General features: G+C 40.5%; 1 protein-coding gene across 1 annotated transcript in view; it reads left to right on the plus strand.

The window, feature by feature from the left end:
- Nucleotides 1-27,931, plus strand: part of bmper (BMP binding endothelial regulator) — a 135,878-nt gene that overhangs the window by 82,747 nt on the left and 25,200 nt on the right. Inside the window, exons 8-10 of the mRNA XM_034174407.1 lie at nt 4,653-4,762; nt 7,681-7,815; nt 8,033-8,137. Coding sequence (XP_034030298.1) covers nt 4,653-4,762; nt 7,681-7,815; nt 8,033-8,137 — 350 coding nt within the window. The remainder of the gene's footprint in view (nt 1-4,652; nt 4,763-7,680; nt 7,816-8,032; nt 8,138-27,931) is intronic.

Consider the following 27,931-nt stretch of genomic DNA (forward strand, 5'->3'; position numbering starts at 1 on the left):
AGCAAAAAGAGAAAGAAACACTTGAAGCGCTCTATTGGGGTGATATGGTACTATGAGGTCCCTAAGATAAGATGGGACCTGATTATTCAAAATCTTATAAGTAAGAAGAAGAATTTTAAATTCTATTCTAGAATTAACAGGAAGCCAATGAAGAGAGGCCAATATGGGTGAAATATGCTCTCTCCTTCTAGTCCCCGTCAGTACTCTAGCTGCAGCATTTTGAATTAACTGAATGCTTTTCAGGGAACTTTTAGGACAGCCTGATAATAATGAATTACAATAGTCCAGCCTAGAGGAAATAAATGCATGAATTAGTTTTTCAGCATCACTCTGAGACAAGACCTTTCCAATTTTAGAGATATTGCGCAAATGCAAAAAAGCAGTCCTACATATTTGCTTAATATGCGCATTGAAGGACATATCCTGATCAAAAATGACTCCAAGATTTCTCACAGTATTACTAGAGGTCAGGGTAATGCCATCCAGAGTAAGGATCTGGTTAGACACCATGTTTCTAAGATTTGTGGGGCCAAGTACAATAACTTCAGTTTTATCTGAATTTAAAAGCAGGAAATTAGAGGTCATCCATGTCTTTATGTCTGTAAGACATTCCTGCAGTTTAACTAATTGGTGTGTGTCCTCTGGCTTCATGGATAGATAAAGCTGGGTATCATCTGCGTAACAATGAAAATTTAAGCAATGCTTTCTAATAATACTGCCTAAGGGAAGCATGTATAAAGTGAATAAAATTGGTCCTAGCACAGAACCTTGTGGAACTCCATAATTAACCTTAGTCTGTGAAGAAGACTCCCCATTTACATGAACAAATTGTAATCTATTAGATAAATATGATTCAAACCACCGCAGCGCAGTGCCTTTAATACCTATGGCATGCTCTAATCTCTGTAATAAAATTTATGGTCAACAGAAGCAGCACTGAGGTCTAACAGGACAAGCACAGAGATGAGTCCACTGTCTGAGGCCATAAGAAGATCATTTGTAACCTTCACTAATGCTGTTTCTGTACTATGATGAATTCTAAAACCTGACTGAAACTCTTCAAATAGACCATTCCTCTGCAGATGATCAGTTAGCTGTGTTACAACTACCCTTTCAAGAATTTTTGAGAGAAAAGGAAGGTTGGAGATTGGCCTATAATTAGCTAAGATAGCTGGGTCAAGTGATGGCTTTTTAAGTAAAGGTTTAATTACTGCCACCTTAAAAGCCTGTGGTACATAGCCAACTAATAAAGATAGATTGATCATATTTAAGATCGAAGCATTAATTAATGGTAGGGCTTCCTTAAGCAGCATGGTAGGAATGGGGTCTAATAGACATGTTGATGGTTTGGAGGAAGTAACTAATGAAAATAACTCAGACAGAACAATCAGAGAGAAAGAGTCTAACCAAATACCAGCATTACTGAAAGCAGCCAAAGATAACGATATGTCTTTGGGATGGTTATGAGTAATTTTTTCTCTAATAGTTAAAATTTTATTAGCAAAGAAAGTCATGAAGTCATTACTAGTTAAAGTTAAAGGAATACTCAGCTCAATAGAGCTCTGACTCTTTGTCAGCCTGGCTACAGTGCTGAAAAGAAACCTGGGGTTGTTCTTATTTTCTTCAATTAGTGATGAGTAGTAAGATGTCCTAGCTTTACGGAGGGCTTTTTTATAGAGCAACAGACTCTTTTTCCAGGCTAAGTGAAGATCTTCTAAATTGGAGAAACCTTCTAAACTGAAGGGGCCCTTAGTAGTGTAGGGAAAGACAGTTAGTCAGTAATCCATCCCCGACCTACCTGTCTCATACGTGTACTATAGATAAAGTTATTGCTGTAGATGTTTTTGCCAAACCTGCAACTTAGCATCTTAGTTTAACAACCACAACATAAAAAAGCCAAATGTTAAAATAGATTCTGATCAAATCAAATCAATTTTATTTATATAGTGCCAAATCACAACAAACAGTTGCTCCAAGGCGCTTTATATTGTAAGGCAAAAGCCATGCAATAATTACAGAAAAACCCCAACGGTCAAAACGACCCCCTGTGAGCAAGCACTTGGCGACAGTGGGAAGGAAAAACTCCCTTTTAACAGGAAGAAACCTCCAGCAGAACCAGGCTCAGGGAGGGGCAGTCTTCTGCTGGGACTGGTTGGGGCTGAGGGGAGAGAATCAGGAAAAAGACATGCTGTGGAAGAGAGCAGATATCAGTCACTAATGATTAAATGCAGAGTGGTGCATACAGAGCAAAAAGAGGTGAATAAAAAGAAACACTCAGTGCATCATGGGAAACCCCCAGCAGTCTAAGTCTATAGCAGCATAAGTAAGGGATGGTTCAGGGTCACCTGATCCAGCCCTAACTATAAGCTTTAGCAAAAAGGAAAGTTTTAAGCCTAATCTTAAAAGTAGAGAGAGTGTCTGTCTCCCTGATCTGAATTGGGAGCTGGTTCCACAGGAGGAGCCTGAAAGCTGAAGGCTCTGCCTCCCATTCTACTCTTAAAAATCCTAGGAACTTCAAGTAAGCCTGCAGTCTGAGAGCGAAGCGCTCTATTGGGGTGATATGGTACTACGAGGTCCCTAAGATAAGATGGGACCTGATTATTCAAAACCTTATAAGTAAGAAGAAGAATTTTAAATTCTGTTCTAGAATTAACAGGAAGCCAATGAAGAGAGGCCAATATGGGTGAAATATGCTCTCTCCTGCTAGTCCCTGTCAGTAGTCTAGCTGCAGCATTTTGAATTAACTGAAGGCTTTTCAGGGAACTTTTAGGACAACCTGATAATAATGAATTACAATGATCAACAAAAAGGAAACCAGAAATTTTGGTTCAGTGTAAGAGGTTTAAATCAGTGGTGTCCAAACTATTCCAGAAAGGGCTGAGAAGGTGCAGGTTTTCTTTGCAACCACTGACTCCAGCAGGTGATTTCACTGATGAACTCAACCCACCTGCTCAAAAGGATGTTAATCATTGAAATCACCTGCTGGAGTCAGTGGTTGCAAAGAAAACCTGCACCCTCTCAGCCCTTTCTGGAATAGTTTGGACACCACTGGTTTAAATCATCTTTTTGTTTACCCGTTTTTTTAAAGTTACAAAATGTAGTTTTGTGCTTTTGACATAAAGCTAATACCATATTGGTGTTACTAAGACATCTTTTATTTTTCATTTATTTTTTATTTATTTACTATATGGATACATGGACCCCTGAATTGATGTAAATGTACTATGAACCAATTAATGACTCAATTTTGCCATCATGAATTGTTAAAAGTTTTGTTGCTCTTTTTGCATCTTCAAACTCTTCTAAAATTTCAAAGGTCAGGCTAAAAGCTAAATCAAAACTAAAAGCTAAATCAACATGTCTGAAAATGGTATCTATTTAAACTTTACCTCCCATTCACAGTTTGTTTAAACTGCCATGCCGGTTCAGAACAGAAGAACTGTGTTATGCTAGCTATGCTATGCTAAGCACAGCTGGCTTCTTCTGTGCTACATTTTTTGCTAATGTATGTGGTGATGGCCCCATGGTGAACAAAAGGCGAACAATGTCCTGCGCCACAATTAGCAGCAAAAACTTGAGGAAGGTCCCTGATTTTTCATGAAACATGTACTTAAAAGTTAACAGCGCCACTTTTGGCTCATTCCAATGTATCATGGAAAATCAATGTCTACATTACAGGAAGAACTGTATCCGATTGCTTCATACTGTACCAGATTGAATCGCTTTGAATCAAATCGTTTCATAATAGAAAATGTTCCTGAATTGGCCATGTATCTCACACTTAGTACGAATGAGCACGAGCCAAGCCGAGTCAGGCGGAATGCCAAAAAAACAAAAATTCGTGCCACATCTGGGAGGGAATAAGAGTTGCAGACGACAGCCGTCTACCGAATACCCAATCTGCACTCCGACCCGCCTTGACTGAATCATGCATGCCGTGCACATGAGCCTCCGAACGCACTACAGATTTTGGTGGAACACTGTAAGAGTACCTGGACAGCTGCCAGAATGCATTAAGAACAATAAGAATCCATTAATAAGCCGCACAATTGCAGTCTAATTGCGGTTTGGCAGAATACATTCCAGCAACACTCGAGCTCCATCCATACTGCATCAGGCACATTCGGGATATTCCGCCAGGGTTCACATGGTGGAAACTTGCTGAACGCCCCCAAATACAATCAGAATGTCACAAATGCCATCCGATTGTTTAGAATGCAGGCAGACTACGGTCATATGGCACTGCGACTGCCGTTCGATATTTTTTCACTTCGACTGCACCACGAATGTTTTGAACATGAACAAAACATTTGGGCGGCTGCATGACTGTGCCCAACTATTTGGACTGCGCTCAGAATGCTGTCCAGTCGACATTCGGCCTCATTCGGCCTCTAGTGTGACGGGGTTATAAGGAATAGATACACTCTGCTAGTTGATAATCTTGATAACTTTTTAACCAATTATCATACAGATAAGCTAAAAACATTTGGAATATTCCTTCTAAAAGACAATCTAACCAACAGGTGTGGCTGAAAATTTTAAACCGTTGGTGAAGATAATAATCAGAAAATCTCATGAAAGGACACTTTGCTGTAAGTGTTCAGGTGTTACTGCTCAAGATGTACAAACCTGTGGTTTTCACTTTCTTCCAGGTCAGAGGAAGGTGTTTGATCTGTCTTTAGGCAGTTGTCTGTTCCACAGCGAGGTCTACGAGAATGACACGTCCTTTATACATGACAACTGTACCACCTGCACCTGCAAGGTACTTGGCATTGATATCAAACGCTGCTCCTACAGCCGTCACTGCACCAGAGACTCTTTGATCACTGTTGGAGAAGTTTTGGCTACATTTCATGTTGTCGCACTTTTTATGTTTCTTCTTGTTTGCCTTGCAGGAAAGAAAATCTAGACAAGTACATGTGTTGAAATTAAGGCATGATTTGAAACACAAGCCAAACTAGGACTGCAAGCAGTCATATATGGGCGGTCATTCCGCGCGAAAGTTTGCTATTTTTTCTCAGGTATTTCAGAAAGTGAAAATGTAATATATTGTAGACTCCCTGTATATAGACTAAAATGTTTAAGAATTTATTTTTTTAGATAATTAAGCTTACTGTTGTGTGGGCCGCTGAAGAGGAGGTACTGCTGGCCCACCACCACCAGAGGGCACCCTGCCTGGAGTGCGGGCTCCAGGCACCAGAGGGCGCTGCCACCTCACAGGAGCAGCCAGAGTGACAGCTGCCGCTCATCATCTTTGACAGCTGTCACCATTCGTCGGATCAGTGTCGGTATATCAGCCAGACGACATCTCCAGCTCTTTGCCGAGATATCGTTCGACCCAGAAGGTAACATATCCAGCCAGCGAATTATTCTTTGACTAGAAAATACTTTTTGCCTTTGTACAGAGAGAAGAACAGCAGGAGATTGCTACACGGATAAGTACTTACATTCCTACAGTGTTTTTCCTGACTAGAGGTGGAGGTGGTGTTTCACCCCACGTGTTGCTGGGTGCAGACGCACCCACATCTGACTGTTTCTGTTCCTCGCCAGCAGTACCGGATCCGACAAGCGGAGGCAGTGGCCACCTGGAGTTCGGGACTTGGCGGCTCCAGTATTCCCGGGGTTCGGTGGCGGAGGAAATCGTGTGGTTCCGGTTCGGCTTGGACGGACGTCTCCTACCTTCGAGCCTGCCCACACGACACCGTTGTGATTGACTTATCGCTACAATTATTATTATTGGTTGTGATTGTTGTGCTTGTTTCACAACAGTAAAGTGTTGATATTTGACTTCCTCCATTGTCCGTTCATTTACGCCCCCTGTTGTGGGTCCGTGTTCCTACACTTTCACAACACTTACAAGTCCAAAAAACAGAAAGTGTGTACCTCAAAGATTAAGATCAATATTAATATTAAGATCAATATTAAGATAAATTAGATCACCCCTCCATCACCCCCTCACCCCCAAAAAGTATTTATAATACAGAAATGTCAAACTTCTGAAAAGTATGTTCATTTATGCACTCAGTACTCTGTTGGGGCTCCTTGTGCATGAATCACCACATCAGTGTGGTGTGGCATGGAGGCAATCAGCTTGTGGCACTGCTGAGGTGTTATACAAGCTCAAGTTCATCTGTATTGTTGGGTCTGGTGTCTCTCATCTTCCTCTTGACAATACCACGTAGAGAAGCTATTGTCTGTGGAGCCAATCAAATACAGTAATACTATGAGCAGCAAACCAGTTACTCATAGTCTTGGCACTTTGGGCAGGTGCCAAGTCTTGCTGGAGAAGGAAATCATGATCTCCATAAAGCTTGTTGGCAGATGGAAGCATGAAATGCTCTAAAATCTCCTAGTAGATGGCTAACTTGCCTTTGGACTTGATAAAAAACAGTGGATCAACACCAGCAGATGACGTGGCACCTCAAATCATCACTGACTGTGAAAACTTCACACAGGACTTAAAGCAACTTGGATTCTATGCCTCTCCACTCTTCCTCCAGGCTATGGGACCTTCATTTCCAAATGACATGCAAAATTTACTTTCACACATAAAGAGGGCATTGGAGCGCTGAGTAACATTCAGTTCTTTTTCTCCTTAGCCCAGGTAAGATGCTTCTGCTCTGGCTCAGGAGTGGCTTCACACTTGGAATACAGCACTTGTGTGGCCCTATTCCTGCATGTCTGTGTGCGGTGGCTCTTGATGCACTGACTCCAGCTTCAGTCCCCTCCTTGTGAAGCTCCCCCATGTATTTGAATCAGCTTTGATTGACAATCTCCTCAATGCTGCGGTCATCCTTGTTGCTTTGAATCTTTTCCTACCATGCTTTTCTCTTCCAGTCACCTTTTTATGAATATGTTTTGATGCAGCAGTCTGTGAACAGCCAGCACTTTCTGCGATAACTTTCTGTGGGTTACCCTCCTAATGGAGGGACTCAGTGTGTGTCTTCTGGACAACTGTCAAGTCAGCGGTCTTCCCCACGAATGTGGTTGTGTGTACTGAACCAGAGTGAAAGATTTGTGGTATTTATACTGCATAAATAATGAAGGGGTGGTGCCTAGTGGTTAATGTGCTTGGTTTTGGTGCAGAAGGTTCCGGGTTCCAATCCCACCCCTGCCGCATTTCTCCATGTAATGTGGAGTTCCATCAGGAAGGGCATCCGGCGTAAAACCTGTGCCAATTCAACATGCAGATCCACCTTGGATTTGCTGTGGCGACCCCGAATGCAAACAAGGGAGCAGCTGGAGGGACTTACTATACTGTATAAATAATGACTTGAAATAAAATATTCAAATATTTTGAGATACATATTTTTCTAGTTTTTGGAGCTATAGGCCTAAATTATCAAAACAAAAATTCTTGAAACCTTATACTTTACATGCCATGGGACTGGAATATATAATATTTTCACTTTCTGAAATAAATGACAAAAATATTGAACTTTTTCAGGATAACCTAATTTCTTGAGATGTACCTGTGCATACATAAATGTAGAAATAAATAAATAAAACTATAAAAATGCACTGCGATTGTAAAAAAAAATACAAAACATTAAATTGTGTGGTTGAACTTGCAGCATGACTTGAATGAATAGGAAATTCTCCATCTTTTTTTTTTTTTGGAATTTTTCTTTTGGACTTGGTTTTCTTGTCCCAGATCTTACATGTCCATCATCCTCGCAGGATTCCACAGTAGTGTGCAAGAGGAGATGCTCACAGCCGGGGAGCTGTCATGGTCATCAGTGCTGTGAGGAGTGCATGTCCTACGTGAAGGTGGAGGAGGTGAAATACTGCAGAGTCCGGAACAAGATCTACAGGGTGAGAGGGCATATGGGTGGATAGATTTATAGATGAATGGGCAAGCTGATAAACTGGTGGACAGGTGGATTAAAAGATGAATGACTGGATAATGTACGGGTAGATGAATAGATGGATGGCCAGACAGATGGACATGGAAAGGATGGACAGATGAATGGATGACATAAAGATGGACAGATGGGTGTTTTGATTCTGTTGTGTATTTTCTACCTTGCAGGAAGGTGACATGTGGTCGTCAGTTAACTGCACTCTTTGTGCCTGTGTTAAAGGCAATATTGAGTGTCGACCCAAGCAGTGTGTCCCAATCATCAGCTGCCCTTCGGTGAGTGACAGTTACAGTTGCTCTAGGGGTTGTAAGGTTAGACCTTACTTGTGGCAGCTTTGTTTTGATTTGGCGCTATATAAATGAAATAAATTAAAACTGAATTGAAAAGTGTAAAAAAAAACAAACAAACAAAAACAAAAAAAAAATCAAAAAACAAACTGGACTCTACACCATCGTCTTCCGCAGATGGACGGATGCCAGGAGGACAGATCATCAAGTCTTTCTGGGTCCTCTGCTCTGACTTGCTCTCTCAAGCCTCTTTTTTTTATCTTGCACTGAAATCTTCTTGCAATATTCCTTTCTGATATTATGTTGGGAATACAAAGTTATTGATATGGAAAATTCTCTCTATATTCTTCTCACTCCTACCAAGTTAAAAAGTTAAACAAAAATATAAAATGTGTGTGTGTGTGTGGGGGGGGTCATATACATTGAAGAAGTCCAACGGCATAGTTAGACATATATGAACCGTCTACTGTATGTCCAAGCCAACCAAACATTGATTTGGAAACGTTACACAGGCACCTGCCCTGCCTTCCCAATAACTCAGAAACAAGGACAAACCCTGTTGCATCTTGTGAATTTTGATGTACCAACTTGATCGAAAAGGAAACTTTGTTTTGCCGATATAAAAGCCCTTTGACGTTTGTGCCGCCTGCAGGATAGTTAGGGGATGTTGGTTATATTACTGAAAATTATGAACAGCTGTGGTTGAACTCATCGAATATGTATATGTTGCAGGCATGAAAGAGCAAAGCTCTTCAGCATCTCACCATGTCAGTTAGATCCTTCAGACCTTTTTTGAACAAATGCTTCAGGGGAGCATTAGCATGCTAAAACCTTTCAGCTTCGGCCTTTTTAAGCATTTTTATTTTTTGATACCTTTCAGCTTCTGGGGGACTCCACCCCCGAGACCCCCTAATTACAGCCCTCTTAAGCCCCTGCCATTTGAAGCATTTTTTTTATGTAGATGTAAGTTAATATTTAAAGTTTTCAGCTAGTTGACAGTAGGGCTGTACAATATGGCCAAATTATCATATTGTCATATCAGTATGATATACGATATGACTATGATTTCACACAAAGTACAGCAACAGTGAAAATTAAACATTCTTAAACAAAACAGTAATAATACCACACTCATTTTGCACTCATCATAAGGTTAGGATACAGTGCCCTCCTAAAGTATTGGAACACTTGGTATTTCACACATTTTTATTTGTTTATACCATTTCAAATACAAGAAATACAAAAAATATAAAAAATGAAAATTTATAAAATTATCTTCCTCAACCTCAAACTGAAAGCAAATCTCTGAAACTTTACACATTAACAACTACTGGACAGGAGGGACCTAGCAGTCGATATGTGCCACTGATTTCAAAATCAGCAGCTCTTTTTTTTTTCTTTTTCTTTTTTTGCATGTGCCGTGACATGTCAATCATCTGTGTCCATTCAGATTTCAGGGGAGTCCAGCGCAACTCTGACCTCTGCTCTGGCTCCACCCATGCCAGGAAGTATACAACATTTGACATTTCCTGTTTCACTGTGTTCTAAAAAATTGGCACTTCCTGTTTCTGTGTGAACTTACCACTGAGTTCCCGCGAGATTCCACGAGATCTCATCTGTCAGTCCAGGAAGTATCAATCCAGGAAGTTTTCAACATTTGACAGTTCCTGTTTCACTGTGGACTCAAAATTTGGCACTTCCTGTTTGGGACTCTGTACCATGAGCAAGCTTTGCACACTGCGCGACACTTCGCTCATATAATTGGTCTACCTATTGAACACTGAACATGTCATGTACTTGTCGCTGCACTCCACCCAGTGAACAACTTAAGATAGCAACAATGAGGAGAAACATTCTTCCCAACTAGAGGGCTGTATTGGGATTGGGTCCTGCCACAACACTCGTGGGAGCAGATGGTTAGAACTTTGGGTGGGTGGGAACAAATAAATATCTTTAATGTAGCAGGAGCAGCGGACAGGAACAGCAACAGGTACACATACAGAGACAGACACAGATGCAGCCGGGGCGGGAATGAGGTGGGCTTCATAGATAATTGGCAAAGCTTCTGGGGAAAACCTGGTCTTGTTAGGAGAGACGGCATCCATCCCACTTTGGATGGAGCAGCTCTAATTTCTAGAAATCTGGCCAATTTTCTTAAATCCTCCAAACCGTGACTATCCAGGGTTGGGACCAGGAAGCAGAGTTGTAGTCTTACACACCTCTCTGCAGCTTCTCTCCCCCTGCCATCCCCTCATTACCCCATCCCTGTAGAGACGGTGCCTGCTCCCAGACCACCAATAACCAGCAAAAATCTATTTACGCATAAAAATTCAAAAAGAAAAAATAATATAGCACCTTCAACTGCACCACAGACTAAAACAGTTAAATGTGGTCTATTAAACATTGGGTCTCTCTCTTCTAAGTCCCTGTTAGTAAATGATATAATAATTGATCAACATATTGATTTATTCTGCCTAACAGAAACCTGGTTACAGCAGGATGAATATGTTAGTTTAAATGAGTCAACACCCCCGAGTCACACTAACTGTCAGAATGCTCGTAGCACGGGCCGAGATGGAGGATTAGCAGAAATCTTCCATTCCAGCTTATTAATTAATCAAAAACCCAGACAGAGCTTTAATTCATTTGAAAGCTTGACTCTTAGTCTTGTCCATCCAAATTGGAAGTCCCAAAAAACAGTTTTATTTGTTGTTATCTATCGTCCTCCTGGTCGTTACTGTGAGTTTCTCTGTGAATTTTCAGACCTTTTGTCTGACTTAGTGCTTAGCTCAGATAAGATAATTATAGTGGGCGATTTTAACATCCACACAGATGCTGAGAATGACAGCCTCAACACTGCATTTAATCTATTATTAGACTCAATTGGCTTTGCTCAAAATGTAAATGAGTCCACCCACCACTTTAATCATATCTTAGATCTTGTTCTGACTTATGGTATGGAAATTGAAGACTTAACAGTATTCCCTGAAAACTCCCTTCTGTCTGATCATTTCTTAATAACATTTACATTTACTCTGATGGACTACCCCGCAGTGGGGAATAAGTTTCATTACACTAGAAGTCTTTCAGAAAGCACTGTAACTAGGTTTAAGGATATGATTCTTTCTTTATGTTCTCTAATGCCATATACCAACACAGTGCAGAGTAGCTACCTAAACTCTGTAAGTGAGATAGAGTATCTCGTCAATAGTACATCCTCATTGAAGACAACTTTGGATGCTGTAGCTCCTCTGAAACAGAGAGCTTTAAATCAGAAGTGCCTGACTCCGTGGTATAACTCACAAACTCGCAGCTTAAAGCAGATAACCCGTAAGTTGGAGAGGAAATGGCGTCTCACTAATTTAGAAAATCTTCACTTAGCCTGGAAAAAGAGTCTGTTGCTCTATAAAAAAGCCCTCTGTAAAGCTAGGACATCTTACTACTCATCACTAATTGAAGAAAATAAGAACAACCCCAGGTTTCTTTTCAGCACTGTAGCCAGGCTGACAAAGAGTCAGTGCTCTATTGAGCCGAGTATTCCTTTAACTTTAACTAGTAATGACTTCATGACTTTCTTTGCTAATAAAATTTTAACTATTAGAGAAAAAATTACTCATAACCATCCCAAAGACGTATCGTTATCTTTGGCTGCTTTCAGTGATGCCGGTATTTGGTTAGACTCTTTCTCTCAGATTGTTCTGTCTGAGTTATTTTCATTAGTTACTTCATCCAAACCATCAACATGTCTATTAGACCCCATTCCTACCAGGCTGCTCAAGGAAGCCCTACCATTATTTAATGCTTCGATCTTAAATATGATCAATCTATCTTTATTAGTTGGCTATGTACCACAGGCTTTTAAGGTGGCAGTAATTAAACCATTACTTAAAAAGCCATCACTTGACCCAGCTATCTTAGCTAATTATAGGCCAATCTCCAACCTTCCTTTTCTCTCAAAAATTCTTGAAAGGGTAGTTGTAAAACAGCTAACTGATCATCTGCAGAGGAATGGTCTATTTGAAGAGTTTCAGTCAGGTTTTAGAATTCATCATAGTACAGAAACAGCATTAGTGAAGGTTACAAATGATCTTTTTATGGCCTCAGACAGTGGACTCATCTCTGTGCTTGTTCTGTTAGACCTCAGTGCTGCTTTTGATACAGTTGACCATAAAATTTTATTACAGAGATTAGAGCATGCCATAGGTATTAAAGGCACTGTGCTGCGGTGGTTTGAATCATATTTATCTTATAGATTACAATTTGTTCATGTAAATGGGGAATCTTCTTCACAGACTAAGGTTAATTATGGAGTTCCACAAGGTTCTGTGCTAGGACCAATTTTATTCACTTTATAAATGCTTCCCTTAGGCAGTATTATTAGACGGCATTGCTTAAATTTTCATTGTTACGCAGATGATACCCAGCTTTATCTATCCGTGAAGCCAGAGGACACACACCAATTAGCTAAACTGCAGGATTGTCTTACAGACATAAAGACATGGATGACCTCTAATTTTCTGCTTTTAAACTCAGATAAAACTGAAATTATTGTACTTGGCCCCACAAATCTTAGAAACATGGTGTCTAACCAGATCCTTACTCTGGATGGCATTACCCTGACCTCTAGTAATACTGTGAGAAATCTTGGAGTCATTTTTGATCAGGATATGTCATTCAAACCGCATATTAAACAAATATGTAGGACTGCTTTTTTGCATTTACGCAATATCTCTAAAATTAGAAAGGTCTTGTCTCAGAGTGATGCTGAAAAACTAATTCATGCATTTATTTCCTCTAGGCTGGACTATTGTAATTCATTATTATCAGGTTGTCCTAAAAGTTCCCTGAAAAGCCTTCAGTTAATTCAAAATGCTGCAGCTAGAGTACTAACGGGGACTAGAAGGAGAGAGCATATCTCACCCATATTGGCCTCTCTTCATTGGCTTCCTGTTAATTCTAGAATAGAATTTAAAATTCTTCTTCTTACTTATAAGGTTTGAATAATCAGGTCCCATCTTATCTTAGGGACCTCATAGTACCATATCACCCCAATAGAGCGCTTCACTCTCAGACTGCAGGCTTACTTTAAGTTTCTAGGGTTTGTAAGAGTAGAATGGGAGGCAGAGCCTTCAGCTTTCAGGCTCCTCTCCTGTGGATCCAGCTCCCAATTCGGATCAGGGAGACAGACACCCTCTCTACTTTTAAGATTAGGCTTAAAACTTTCATTTTTGCTAAAGCTTATAGTTAGGGCCGGATCAGGTGACCCTGAACCATCCCTTAGTTATGCTGCTATAGACTTAGACTGCTGGGGGGGGGGGGGGTTCCCATGATGCACTGAATGTTTCTTTCTCTTTTTGCTCTGTATGCACCACTCTGCATTTAATCATTAGTGATTGATCTCTGCTCCCCTCCACAGCATGTCTTTTTCTTGGTTCTCTCCCTCAGCCCCAACCAGTCCCAGCAGAAGACTGCCCCTCCCTGAGCCTGGTTCTGCTGGAGGTTTCTTCCTGTTAAAAGGGAGTTTTTCCTTCCCACTGTCGCCAAGTGCTTGCTCACAGGGGGTCGTTTTGACCGTTGGGGTTTTTACGTAATTATTGTATGGCCTTGCCTTACAATATAAAGCGCATTGGGGCAACTGTTGTGATTTGGCGCTATATAAATATAAATAAATAAATAAATAAATTGTCAGAATTTTGTGGGTAGGGGCAGGAGTGTAACACACGTTGCAGGTGTTGGCAGTAATAGTCCAAAAATTCAGCGGGAGCAGGCAGGAACAGCACAAAGACTAGAAGCACTCGGAGAGTCCAAACCTCTGCCAAGGCCATAGGGTCACTGACATCACATGGAATACCCTTTGGCAAAGAGACTTATTCCACATCATTTCACGCATCTACCGTCATGTTTCAGATTCAGTAGTTAACCCTCTGGGGTCTGAGGGCATTTTTTGTACAGTTCACTCACCTGGCATGTTTTATTATTGCTGTTAACAGCTCTTCCTGCATCCCACAATCATGTTTTATGTCTCTTTTTTTCAGGACAACCTGTACTTTCAAAATATATATGCTATAGTTGTGTTTTATAAATGTAATAAAGGTTTACAATCAGAAATAAGAAAGGAAAAAGTAAAGCGGACAATAATTTTCCACACACATTTATTCAAAACACTCTGCAAACTATAATAAACTAGTAACACATCACTCCTAAAAGCAGTCTCTGTTGTGTCATGTGAGGTGAATCTGCCCTACAATTGAATTTTGGAAAACCATGTGACGGTGAACCAATTCCGATTGGACACTCATATTGCTCACGTCATCACACAGCTTCTATGAGGAGTACAAAGATGGTGGACAGTGGCTTGAAAGTCCGCAGAGTTAACTTTTCAGCAAAAAAAGTAATTTTCTATCTCATATCATTAAAAAGTTATTTATATTATTATTTATTTAGTAAAGCTTGGTCTCAGCCATCGTATATGACGGCATCGGCCCCAGAGGGTTAAACCCTTAGATCTTCAGCAAATGTATTTATAAAAAGAAACTGCATGAACTACAGGTTTTTTTTTATTTTCTAATAAGTTTATTCAATGAAGAGAAAAAATGTTAAATTATTGTTGTGTTGTAACTTAATTTTTGTTCAGCCTTTGTGACCCGTCTTCATGAAGTTAGATGCAAAAATGTTGAAATTGGCCCTATCCTGCAGCGATAAAGAATCCTTATAAAAATGACTGGATCCAGATCGTTTTCCAGATCATTACCAAAATTTAATAACTTCTAAGTTAAGCCAAGATACACCCCCTGGTAAAAATTTCATTGAAATCCGTTGATGATTTTTTGAATAATCCTGCTAACAACCAACCAACAAACAAATGGACGTGACCGAAAACATAACCTCCTTGGCGGAGGTAAAAATAGTCCCATGCAGGGCTCTATTCCCATCTACTAATAAATTAATAGAACCTGTGTTTGGGGATTGTCCAAAAACGTTTTGTCAGTACTGCAAATTATAGTGATGGCGAACTTGAAACATTGCTCTGGAACATTTCAAATCCTTTGCAGCACCCATGTTTTGAAACGTCTTCAAATGTCCATATCAAAAGGAAAACATCAGTGCACTAGTCTGAGGATTTCTCATTTGTGTTGCATCTCACATTACATTATGTGTCTTAATCACATGATTTCGGAACCATGACTGAGATGTGAGAACATGTGAGAACAGAGATGCTACATGATTTAAGAAAAATCTTAATTTCTGCCATTGCCAGGTTGAATATATTCTGTAACTGTAACTATTTCCATGAGGAGTGTCTTGTGTCTCAGAGATGTGAGCCATCTGACAGTCACACTTTACTGCCCATGACTAACTTCATCACTTTGACTTCACATGCGTGACTTCTCAAAAAGATGACACTCCTCTGATTTACCTCCCCAGCAGCCTGAAACCTTCACACAAATTCAAGCACTTCACCTAAAAAAAACCCCCAGAATATCAGTGTGAACCATGGAATATACGGCATAAATTAAACAATGACACACGATCATTGCCTTGATAAAAGAAGCGTAGACCCGATTCAATCCATCACTTTCTGGTCACGGCAAGTCATCTAATGCACAAAAAGTAGACATCTTTCATGAAGTGCGGTTTTAGCTGTCAAATAGTCTGGGAGCAAATGTCGGGAGAAAGGTCTATGCTGAGCTGTCACAGAGTTTGCTTGGGTTTCATCTGTCATTTGATGTTTGATGGACAGAATTCCTTGCATGCCTTTGTCCACTGACGGTCATGCAGTCAAAGCCATTGTCTAAGTGGTCCAAGTTCACACGGTTCCAGTGGTTTCAACAAGTCCTCACCTGTTGTTTGGTCAAAACAGGAGAGTGCAGGGTGATGTAGGTGGTCTGCATTCCATTTCACCTCCAGTCAAAAAAAATTGTCTCCATCTCGATATGTGAGTACAATATTGCAACTTCCGTGGGCGCGGGCATGTCAACATTAAATGTTGTCATACTTACAGTGAGGAAAATAAGTATTTGAACACACTGCGGTTTTGCAAGTTCTCCCACTTAGAAATCATGTACGGGTCTGAAATGTTCATCTTAGGTGCATGTCCACTGTGAGAGACATAATCTAAAAAAAAAAAAATCCAGAAATCACAATGTATGATTTTTTAATAATTTATTTGTATGTTACTGCTGCAAATAAATATTTCAACACGTACTAACCACCAAGAATTCTGTCTCACACAGACCTGTTAATTTTTCTTTAAGAAGCCCTCTTATTCTGCACTCTTTACCTGTATTAATTGCACCTGTTTGAACTTGTTACTTGTATAAAAGACAACTCCAACCTGTCCACCATAGACAAGACCAAAGAGCTGTCTAAGGACACCAGGGACAAAACTGTAGACCTGCACAAGGCTCGGATGGACTACAGGACAACAGGCAAGCAGCTTGGTAGAAGACAACAACTGTTATGATTATTTATTAGAAAGTGGAAGAAACACAAGATGACTGTCAATCTCTCTCAGTCTGGGATTCCATGCAAGCTCTCACTTTGTGGGGTAAGGATGATTCTGAGAAAGCTCAGAACTACACAGGAGGACCTGGTCAATGACCTGAAGAGAGCTGGGACCACAGTCACAAAGATTACATTAGTAACACATGATGCTGTCATGGTTTAAAATCCTGCAGGGCAGCAAGGTCCCCCTGCTCAAGCCAGCACATGTCCAGGCCTGTTTGAAGTTCACCAGTTACCATCTGGATGATCCAGAGGAGGCATGGGAGAAGGTCATGTGGTCAGATGAGACCAGAATAGAGCTTTTTGGAATCAAATCCACTTACCATGTTTAAAGGATGAGAACAACCCCAAGAAAACCATCCCAACCGTGAAGCATGGGGGTGGAAACATCATACTCTGGGGGTGCTCTTCTGCAAAGGGAACAGGGCGACTGCACCGTATTGAAGGGAGGATGGATGGGGTCATGTATTGCGAGATTTTGGCAAACAACCTCCTTCGCTCAGTAAGAGAATTGAAGATGGGTCATGGCTGGGTCTTCCAGCATGATAATGACCCCAAACACACAGCCAGGGCAACTAAGGAGGGGCTCCGTAAGAAGCATTTCAAGGTCCTGGAGTGGCCTGGCCAGTCTCCAGACATGAACTCAATAGAAAGTCTTTGGAGGGAGCTGAAACTCCAAACCTGAAAGATCTAGTGAAGATCTGTATGGAGGAGTGGACCAAAATCCCTGCTGCAGTGTGTGCTTATACTTATTTGCAGCAGTAACATACAAATAAATTATTAAAAAATCATACATTGTGATTTACGGATTTTTTTTTTTTTAGATTATGTTTCTCACAGTGGACATGCACCTAAGATGAAAATTTCAGACCCCTACATGATTTCGAAGTGGGAGAACTTGCAAAATCGCAGGGTGTTCAAGTACTTATTTTCCTCACTGTAGGTAATCACTAATATATATATATATATATATATATATATATATATATATATATATATATATATATATATATATATATATATATATATATATATATATATCTACATATAGCATAGAATTGTCATTACTTCTAGCAGGCAGAAACTGTTTTTGGTCAGTTAATGTTGTTCTCTGCTTGATGGCTGTGGTTGACAATTCTGTGCTCATTAAGGCCCTGTTACACTGTGGCGATTTAACCTGCGTTTGCCGACCGTATTAAAAATGCTGGCATACGCAGGCATACGTCTAATACATTCATGCAGCTGTCACATCTTGACGATTAGCTGTGGTAAACACTGCCGTGAATGAATGAAATGCTGTGACTCTTAAACTTTTAAACCACCGCATGATTGCTTTCTGGTCTGATTAGGCCATCACAGACCTGAACAATGAAACACTGTGATAATTTAAACTTTTAAAGCACCACTCCACTGTGATAAAGTGTGATCAGACCTGAATGAAGTGATCTGGTGATCTGTCGGTGTGGTAATCACACCGACGGCGCTTTAAAAGTTTAAAGAGTCACAGCACGTCATTGAGGTCTGATCACACCTGATCAATCAGGTCATCTGATGATCACACTGACAGTTTAAATCATGTAAAAAGTTTAAATCATCACAGCACTTCTGTGTGATCAGACCGTGTCGCCGGCATCCTCTGAGAAACGCATGTGGAGCAGAAAAACCACAGAGGGACTTGCTTTAAAAAGCTACGTTTCCAGCCACAACAAGGAATTAAAGTATTTTCAGATGTCTTTTTCAAAAATCAGAAACTTTATGTGGATATGTGTTCATCAGACTGGCATGATGGATCGGACTGAAGCAAACAGGTCAGATGTGTTTACTCCATGTGTGAATGAAACAGTCTGTTCACATGAGGATGCAGCTTTCAGCCAATCAATGGCCAGCATTTATGGATGTATTTAGACTTATGAGTAAATTACATCACCTACAACTTATGTCCGGCATGTGCGGGATGTATGAGTCACAGGCTGGCATTCATTGAAAATTTTCAGCATGCCCAAAATTCTTAAAGGAGCTCAGTGTATTAGGACGTATATCATCGAGCTTCAACGTGCTCTTAATTTATAAAAAACTTATCCTTAACTTATTAGATTTATGCCAGCGTTTTTTAATACGGTTGGCATATGCTCGCTAAATTGTCATAGTGTAACAGGGCCTTCAGCTATAGCAAAATTCCGAGCATCAAGACAGGGCTTCTGCTCCACCTAGTGGCAAAAACAAAATGAATAAAAGCAGCTTTGAAGTCACTAAAATTAATTTAACTATTATTATCAACACGTCAGATATGTACATACAGACATAAACACACACGTATACACACACTATGTTTGTGTCCCAGATATCTGCACTTGGGCACTAATGTGGCTGAATGGATGTGCTAAGAAACTAATGCTAGTTCTTCACAGTTAAAAACATGGTGGGGTGAAATCTCCATGTCTTCAGGTTTAGTCTTATCCACCTTCAAAGTGTCCAGTCAACATGAAGTCCTGATAAGAAAATGTCACGTCGTAACGGGTGGAGACATTGTGGCACTTCCCCGTACCTTGAAGTTCAGGTAAAGATTGCCCCACTTTCACTTCCGCATTTCATGGCTTTAGCCATGTTTATTTCCAACCCAGTCTCACGGGAAATCGTGATTCAGCAGCACAAAATATACATTAATCTATTGGTTCGTGATATTGTGAGGAAAAGCACCTCATTTTTGTCACGGCAGCACAAATTCATTGTAATTCATTCCGCGATGGCTGCATGAAATTAAAAGTGAAGCGGGGGGGCAGGGTGGTTATGGTTAGGGTTGGGGGGGGGTAGGAGTAGGGTTAGTAATAGTGATTTAAAAAAAACCCTGTCACAAAAATTTGACTAATTTCATGACGGGAGCATGAAGATAAAATGTGAGACTGGGCTGTTATTTCAGGGACATTATAGTAATATATTGGGAGAAATTGGGTTTTAAGACATTATTTGGGACAGAGACATCTTCTGACTTTTTTACTGTCAAATTTATGATTTTGTCCTTGTAAATGCTTTTTCTCACAATATTAACACCTTTCCTTGGCCAGGTCTGCATACCAACACACAACTCCACCTCCAAACGTATCGTACAAATCATTCACAAACACACCAACAAATTTGCAAAAATCTTCCCCAAAAAAACTTTGTTCACATTATCATTGTGGGGTATTGTGTGTAGAGGTTTGAGGGGAAAAATTTATTTAATTCATTTTGGAATAAGGCTGTAATGTAAACGTATGTCAAAAAGTGCAGCACTGTGAATAGTTTCTGGATGCACTGTATGTTATTATCAGTACTTCTGTCACTTAACACATTTCAAAAACATTACATGTAAAAAAATGCATTCCTTGGACATGTGTGTTGTTCAGTTTTGGACACCAGTTGTTGCTGTGGATTTTACGTACATCCTACCCCAATTTACAAATTGGTACCAAACAAAAATTTTAAGCTTCAGCTTCTTTTGGTTTGCAGTATAACCAACAACTTGGAGCATGTTTAAGTGGAAAATATCTCACTTGCATAATGAGGACTCGGCATGATCCACTACGTTGCTACCTGATACAAATATAACAACTGTGTTTTTATGTTCAGTCCAGCTTAGATAATTATAGAATGGTGGTCAAAAGAGGCCACAGCACTTCTAATTTAAGGCAACACTTCTTAATGCAAAATTACTTTCAAATACAATAAACACCGACATCAAACGCTACTGACGTTTTAGAAGAATTCATCGCATCAGAATCAATCATATGCTGTTCACAACAAAATAAATTGATCTAATTTACTTGACTCTTTGTTGTTTGCTTAATTTGGGAGGGGGGTGGAGAGCATAATTGATGGATGGCAAGTCATCCAACATAGAGAAATAATGGATGAAGAAAAGTTATATTGGACGAGGCGTTATAACTTTCTCTATTTCTCTATGTTGGACTCCTTACCATCCATTAGTTGTATAATATATATATTATACAAACAAACAAACAAACAAACAAACAAATAAATAAATATATATATATATGTGTGTGTGTGTGTGTGTGTGTGTCTAATGCAAATATGCACAGTGGGGCCTGAATGATTTTTTTTCCCCCATTGTCGAGGAGTAGACAGATCAAAGTGTCCAGTAACATGCAAAATTTCCGCCCACTGGCTATTGCTGAGAAGACAGCAAACAAGATGGGTTTGAGTGTGTGTGTGGTGGGGGGGGTTGAGTCGGAGGGCAGGCTTAGTCCATTTCTTAACATCTTGAAATTGATTTTTTCTTTTTTTTTCTTTTTTTTTTTGCGTCAGAAAAGATGCTCACTCAAAATACTGTTGAATAACGATCAAATATTTTCAGATCACAAATTGTTCCTTCTGCACATGAAGTGCTCATAACACAATCTAAGCACATACACGCACAGTCCCAGGCTGTCATCCCGCGGTCACCGACAGGTCAGCAGAGTGTGTGCATCGCGATGGAGACGATGTGTCTCTGAACAGCCTTTTGTCTGTATGACATTTGAGTGACAGCCAAGAAGAGGTTCCCTATATTTAGGCCCCTGAAAACCAATCCCTGTCACTGTATGTGTCCCTCTTCAAAGAGCAAGAGTGGCCTTTGTGTGGTAGTTTGGACGCGAATGGATACAGAGAATGTCTGTGATGACAGATGCATGAGAGAAGCCGAGAGTGTAGCCATATTCATTGTCTAAGGGGGCAAAAATGTGTTTATGCAGTCGTCAGCCAACCTGTGGAGGCATACGGCTGATCCCCAAATGGTTAAATATTAATTTGAAGAGTTAGAGTTTAATTCTGGTGAGGGTTAGGTTCAAGGTTCCTAAATTTTGAGGTTGTTTTCTGCTCGAAACAATGAATGGGGCGGAGCCAGTGACAGGAGAAAATGTGGAAATGCTAAACAAATAGATCTGCACTCACATTAGCATTCCTGTTTGCTCGGCAGCGACATTCATGTCTCTGGATCTCACCCTTTGAATTTGACACACATCTGGGAAGAGATTATTGAGTCATGAGGTGTCAGGCCAGAGGTGTTTGGTGGTGATCTCTATTTAAGAGAAAGAAGGTCCAAGTCTTGACGGTCCTTCCGTGTGGTTGTGAGACCTGGACTCTAAAGCCCCTTTCACACTGGCGTATTTGTAGAGCTGCGTATTGCAGCGTTGTGTTTCATTTAAATACGCCCAAAATGTGCGCATACTCAGCCTTTTTCTGTGTTTGTAGATTTGCTTGCAGCTGCGTGTGTTCGCTGCCAGCTGTGCAGAACACAACGCTGCTCTTGGAAAACAGTGGACTGTATCATGAGGTTTTTACAGTTTCACTACTGCCACGTATGTATCCATCGCTGCTATTTTCTGCATCTGTGGAAGTGCACTCTGTTCTCTACTGCACGGTGTGGTGCAGCTCAGAAACAGAGTCATTTAACTTTTTTTTTTGTCTTGGTGGATCATTTTCATTGTGTACAGATGCTGCTGAGTCTGGCTGTGGTAAAGGCTGCTGTGAATAAAGCGCTATGACTCTAAACTTTTAAAGCTCCGGTTGCTCCGATTAGATCCACTGATTTGATCAGACCTGATCGATCAGAACATCTGATGATTGCACCGACATGCAGCGACGAGGCTTTTATTTTAAAGAGTGACAGCGCGTATTCAGGTTTGAGCAGACCCAGTGGTGGGCACAGATAACCAAAAAATTAACTTCAATAAGAGATAATCAGATAACTGAAAAGTTATCTTTGATAAAGATAAAACAATAAACCACCCAAAAATGTATCAGAAGTTACAGATAACTGATAAATTCCAGTATTGTCTCTGATACATTTACAACTACTAGCAAACTGAATTTGAGTTTTAACACCATGATCGCTTTTGGTAGTATCAAAAGCGACAACAGACCCAAACAATGAGCCCACACTTATGTCTTTGAACATCTTGCCCACTGCTGGAAGCTCTTGTTTATGACATGGCTTCCAGCACAGATACAAGCTGAGCACAACCACAAAGCCCAGCTCTCTACCCGATCACAACACTTCAGTCAGGTGGAGGTCTTGAAAAATAAAGCAATGCTGACTTATGGTTTGGTATATAAATAAAATGAATACTGATAGAATAACTCCATTAATGTCAATTCTGTCATTTGTGCAAAGTTAAAATATAACATATCTTTTAATGTTGAATAATGCACTAATTCTGAACTTTTGTAAAAAAACACAGACAGATCGCAAAGGATTCTGGGTAAAATGTGCCTCTTCTGCTAAACACTGATTGGTTGAGTCATTCATTATGTAAACCAACACGTTAATGTGACATGTGTCGTGTGTTGGTGTTTACAGATAAATGTGTTTTTGTAAAATATTCCATTGTTTTATTTGTAAAAACAGGCTTTTCTACAGAGCCTTGGAAGTGTCGTCGCAAAATGTTTTGCATGTGGAGAGAATGTGCGCTCATTTTATTATATTGTGTGCTCATTTTCTGATATTGTGCGCACGTTTTCTGATGTTGTGCGCACGTTTTATTATATTGGGCACATGTTTCATTATATTGTAAAATGTGCACTCAATATTCTTGACACATAAATGTTGGCTATTCGCCCTGTTGACGTTTCAAATCCCACAAAACCTCAGAGAGGTTGCCGCGCTGCGAGATCTCAGTAACATTGAGAACTGCATTGAGACACTCTGATCACATTGCACTTTAACTGCTGCACACAGACAACACCATTAACATCGCAACATAAAACTATTTTTATATTGTGCCTAAAACTCACGTGAATATATTCTCTGGGTTTATAGACATTGTTATTGCGTTTATTTTATGTAAACATGGGAGAATCACAGGCTGTCTCTCTGTTATTTTCAATGGGAGCTGCTGTGAGCTACATTCGCTTCCTGTTCATGTTGTTCTGGGGGAAAGTGAAGTTTGCTCTTTAACGTCTTGATTATTGTTCTTTACAACACTGTTTGTCCTATTTGTTCGAGACTAATATATATAATATGTCTGAAATTCAGTTTGCGTTTATTAAATTCCACGCAGATTAAACGTAACAGACACGGATTATTTGTTATAATTGTTTTAGCAAGTTTTCAGGGTATCATGCAGCAGTCTCTTATGAACGTGATGAAAAGCATAAAAAAATTACATTTTTGTAGTACAATATTCATTTACAACTGTCGTGTTGACTGCAGCGACTCTGGCACACAAGGGATTATGGGATACGTCAATAGGGCGAATGAACACTACTGGCCAGTAGATGGCAGTAGAGACCTTGAAAACTTGCCAAAACAAAATTTCAGAGAATCCGTGTCTGCTACATTTAATATGCATGGAATTTAATAAACGCAGACACAATAACAACATCTATAAACTCAGATAATATATCCACAAGAGTTTTAGACACTAGAGTTTAATGCTTTTGTCCGTAGAGCCTGATCAGAGTGTTTCAAATGCATTATTCTCATGTTGTGAACGTACTGAGATTACCTTATCCTACCCATAATGCACTGCTGGGCACAGCATGTAGCCTCACTAAAACCTTAAGAATTAGCGCATTACTTTAAAACTAAAACATATTTCTGATATTTTCACTTTATAAAACTTCAGACATGACATTAATTTAAATAACTTGTCTGAAATTAGTTTGGTTAAAAGTTGAACCATAAGTTAAAAATGTATGCCTCTGGATGACTTGGGTGATATTGCCTGTGTTTTAGTATGGGGTTAAGAGAAATTAGTTTTTTTGGGGGGGGGGGGAACCAGTTCTCCTTTGTCTGCAGAGACTAGAGCGGTTTCTTTTTAAAGCAGCTCCTCTCTGTTTTGCAGAAGGTAGAACTACACACAAGCTATGAAACATTTAACAGGTAGGTACTCAAATGATTTTAAGTTTTATAAATATTTGTAGCTGTTCAGCTTTATTTACCATGTTATCAGTCTAAAAATGATCAGACAAAAATTTATCGCAAGATAATTAGCCTGATAATGGTTTTTAAAGTTATCTAAAAAGATAATCCGATAATGAAAACATTATCTTCGATAATTATTGGTTATCTGATTACTGGTACTGTGCCCACCACTGAGCAGACCTGATCGATCAGGGCGTTTGATGAGCACACTGACATGCAGCGACGAGGCTTTTATTTTAAAGTCACAGCACTTATTGTTTGATCAGACACAGAGAGAGAGAGCAACAAAGACAGAGAGAGTGAGGGAGAGAGAGAGAGAGAGAGACAGAGTGAGAGAGCGGGACAGAGAGAGAGCGTGAGCAACCGACCTGCTGTTTCTGGATTTCTGAGTTGAGGTTCGATTCCCTGTTCTGATCACACACAGGCGCTGTGGGCTGTGTGATCATGTTCTCATGTTCTCAGCTGATTCCTCTGGATTCACGCACTCAGTTTTTGGTTGTGTACAGAGCGCCGTGTTGCACAGACTTGCATGCAGTAACGCTGTGCTGCACAGACCTGCTTAAAACTGTGTCCAGCGCTCTACGCCGAAGAAAATTAAACATGTTTAATTTCTTCCATCCTACGCGTGTAGCCCTCAACATATTGCTGCGTAGGGAGCAAAAACTTGACGTAGAGCTGCTAAAAGTGGACGTAGAGCTACTCAACTCGGTGTAGACGATACACCAATGTGAAAAGGGCTTAAGTGGTGACCTAAGGTGATGACTGATTGTTCTGTCCAAAATGACTTCATCAAGTGAATGGTTAGTTAGGGAGGCTCAGTTGAGGCATACGGCTTGTATTGTGAGCGAATGTCAGTGCCAACATTTTGGCCATTTGATACTTTCCTCTGCCAGTGATTCTGCATCGAGGTGCCTCAGTGTTATTGTTGGCTTGAGAAGACCAAGGAGACACCCACATATCACCTGGCTGTGGCAGAAAAGATGCCTACTTTCAGGATGTGGAAATGAACTGGTGGGCTGCCTGAGTGCTTGCCAGCCATTTCTGTCAGCATAACAAAGTTGCTTATACAGAGATTCGAAGTGTGTATTGTCATATACAGTAAGAAGAACAAGTTTGTCTGTGCAATGAAATTTGTACTTTGCTGTCCACACTGGTGCTGAGTTATATATATAAATAGTAAATAATACAGTAAAAAGTAAAAACATGACAAGTTAAAAAAAACACACAAAAAACATACACACAATAAGTAAAATAAAATAAAATACCCAACACAAATATCTGATATATACAAAGGGTCTGATACCTACAATGAAATGTGCAGTATGCAATAGAATGTGCAGTGTGCAATGAAATGTGTAATGGAATGTGCAACATAGTTGTGCAAAATGCAAGTGTGTACCAATTTTACAGTGATGAGGTAGTCCATGGTTGTGACTGTCCTGTCAACTGTTCAGGAGTCTGATGGCAGAGGGATGAAAGAGTTTTTTTTAAGTCTTGATGTTCTGCATTTCATACTTTTGTGCCTCCGGCCTGAGGGTAGACATGTGAACAGTCTGTCTTGTGGGTGGGTGGGGACGTGGAGCATGGAGGCAGCTCTCCTGTGGACTCTGCGGTGGCAGATGCTCTGCAGAGACGGCAGTGGAGTCCTGGTGATCCTCTCAGCAGTCTTATCCACTCTCTGCAGGCGACTGCAGTCCGCAGCAGTAGTACTGCAGTACCATGCTGTGATTCAGTTAGTTAAGATGCTCTCATATGTAGGAGTTGCTGAGGATCTTGGACGACATGCCAAACTTCTTCAGCCTCCTCAGGAAATACAGCTATTGTTATGTGTTACTTTGGGGATGGATGCACATTCGTTAACTGTCCAGCAGGTGTTAGTGTTCAGCATGTCATCCTTTTTATACAGACTCCAGAACAATCTTTGGAGTCAGCTGTCACTAATTTGCAGTACTGATGAAAAGTTTTTACACCCTCCCAAGCAACACATTCTATCCTTTGTTTTATTTTTATTTTTTACTTTCCTGTTCTGTTGTATATGGCATTATGAAAGCCATATACCCAGATGGTTTTCATCTCATATTTACTCACAGTCAAAACAAACTATAATCATTGTATTCTGTACAACAAATTCTTTGTTGTACTTTATTTGATCTTTGTTATTGTTAGAATAGCCTAAGCAGTGGGACACCTCTCTGAGGCTGGCCTGCTTGAGGTTTCTTCCTCAAAAAAGGCCTGAGGTAGTTTTTCCTTTCCACTGTTGCCGATGTGCTTGCTCAGGGGGCTTGGTAAGGTTAGAACATACCCTTGTGAAGTGCCTTGGTGCGACTTATACTCTGAATTGGCATTATATGAATAAACTGAATTGAACTGAATAGTGGGCGTCATGTTTCTCCCCATGTTTGCTACCATAAGTTATTATAGTGCAGCAGATAAGAGAATATTTAGAGGAGAATCCTGCAAATGGTGATAAAAGCATCAAATACACCTCAGACAATCCTCCAAAAAGTGATGCAAGTTATTGGTTGACTGAATACGGTTTTAAAAAGGAATAGTTTGCACCATGTGCCATGCTTAGTTATCATGTTACAGGGTTACATATGTCATTTGTCATAGAATCCAATGGACAATTGTTATATGGCTCGGGGGGCCTGGCTGCCGGTTTGTTTCTGTCTTTTGGTTTTCCTCCCAGGTGGCGTGCGTTTGGGACTGAGTGGCTGTGTTGCTGAGGCTGTCAGGACCTCACCCTGATCACCTGCGACTCGTCAGGACTCACAGCTGTGGTGCATCTGGATGGATTGGAACATGTTGGCATTTAAGACTGGAGTGCACAGTGTGTATTTGCCAGAGACTCGACCTTGTGACCAGACGGGTGAGATCGTCGTCTCGGGAGCCATCTCATCAACAGCGGATGCTGAGAACGTCCAGGTTTGATGCACAGTCTGTGAAAGAGGAGGGGGTGAGGTCTCACGCTCGTCAGCACACTTCCTGAGGTACGTTAGATTTTGTGACTAACAGTTATACAGTCAGTAAATGTGGTGTCCCTCACACCTTATTGTATTGAGCTGTTTGTTAGTCATGTATCAGCTTCCACTGCAGTGGAGTTTTGTGAACTGGATGTTCCATGCCTGCAGGTTGGGAAGCTGATCAGTAATCAAGCCAGGAAGTGTTTGCTGTTTGTACACCTTTAAGTGTTCTGTGTGTAGAGTGTGGACTCACATAATGGTTCCTTCTTTCACAGACTCGGTTGTTGCGGCCACCTGGGGGGTGTCGGCGGGGTCCTTGGGTCCGAAACAGCTTCTGGCTCCGGACCGTTAGCGCTGCTGGGAGCGCACCACGCCAGGCCGCACCTTTTTGTTATATTATCACTGTTATGTATT

The sequence above is a fragment of the Thalassophryne amazonica genome, chromosome 7, assembly GCF_902500255.1.
Source record: "Thalassophryne amazonica chromosome 7, fThaAma1.1, whole genome shotgun sequence".
NCBI classification, from domain to species: domain Eukaryota; kingdom Metazoa; phylum Chordata; class Actinopteri; order Batrachoidiformes; family Batrachoididae; genus Thalassophryne; species Thalassophryne amazonica.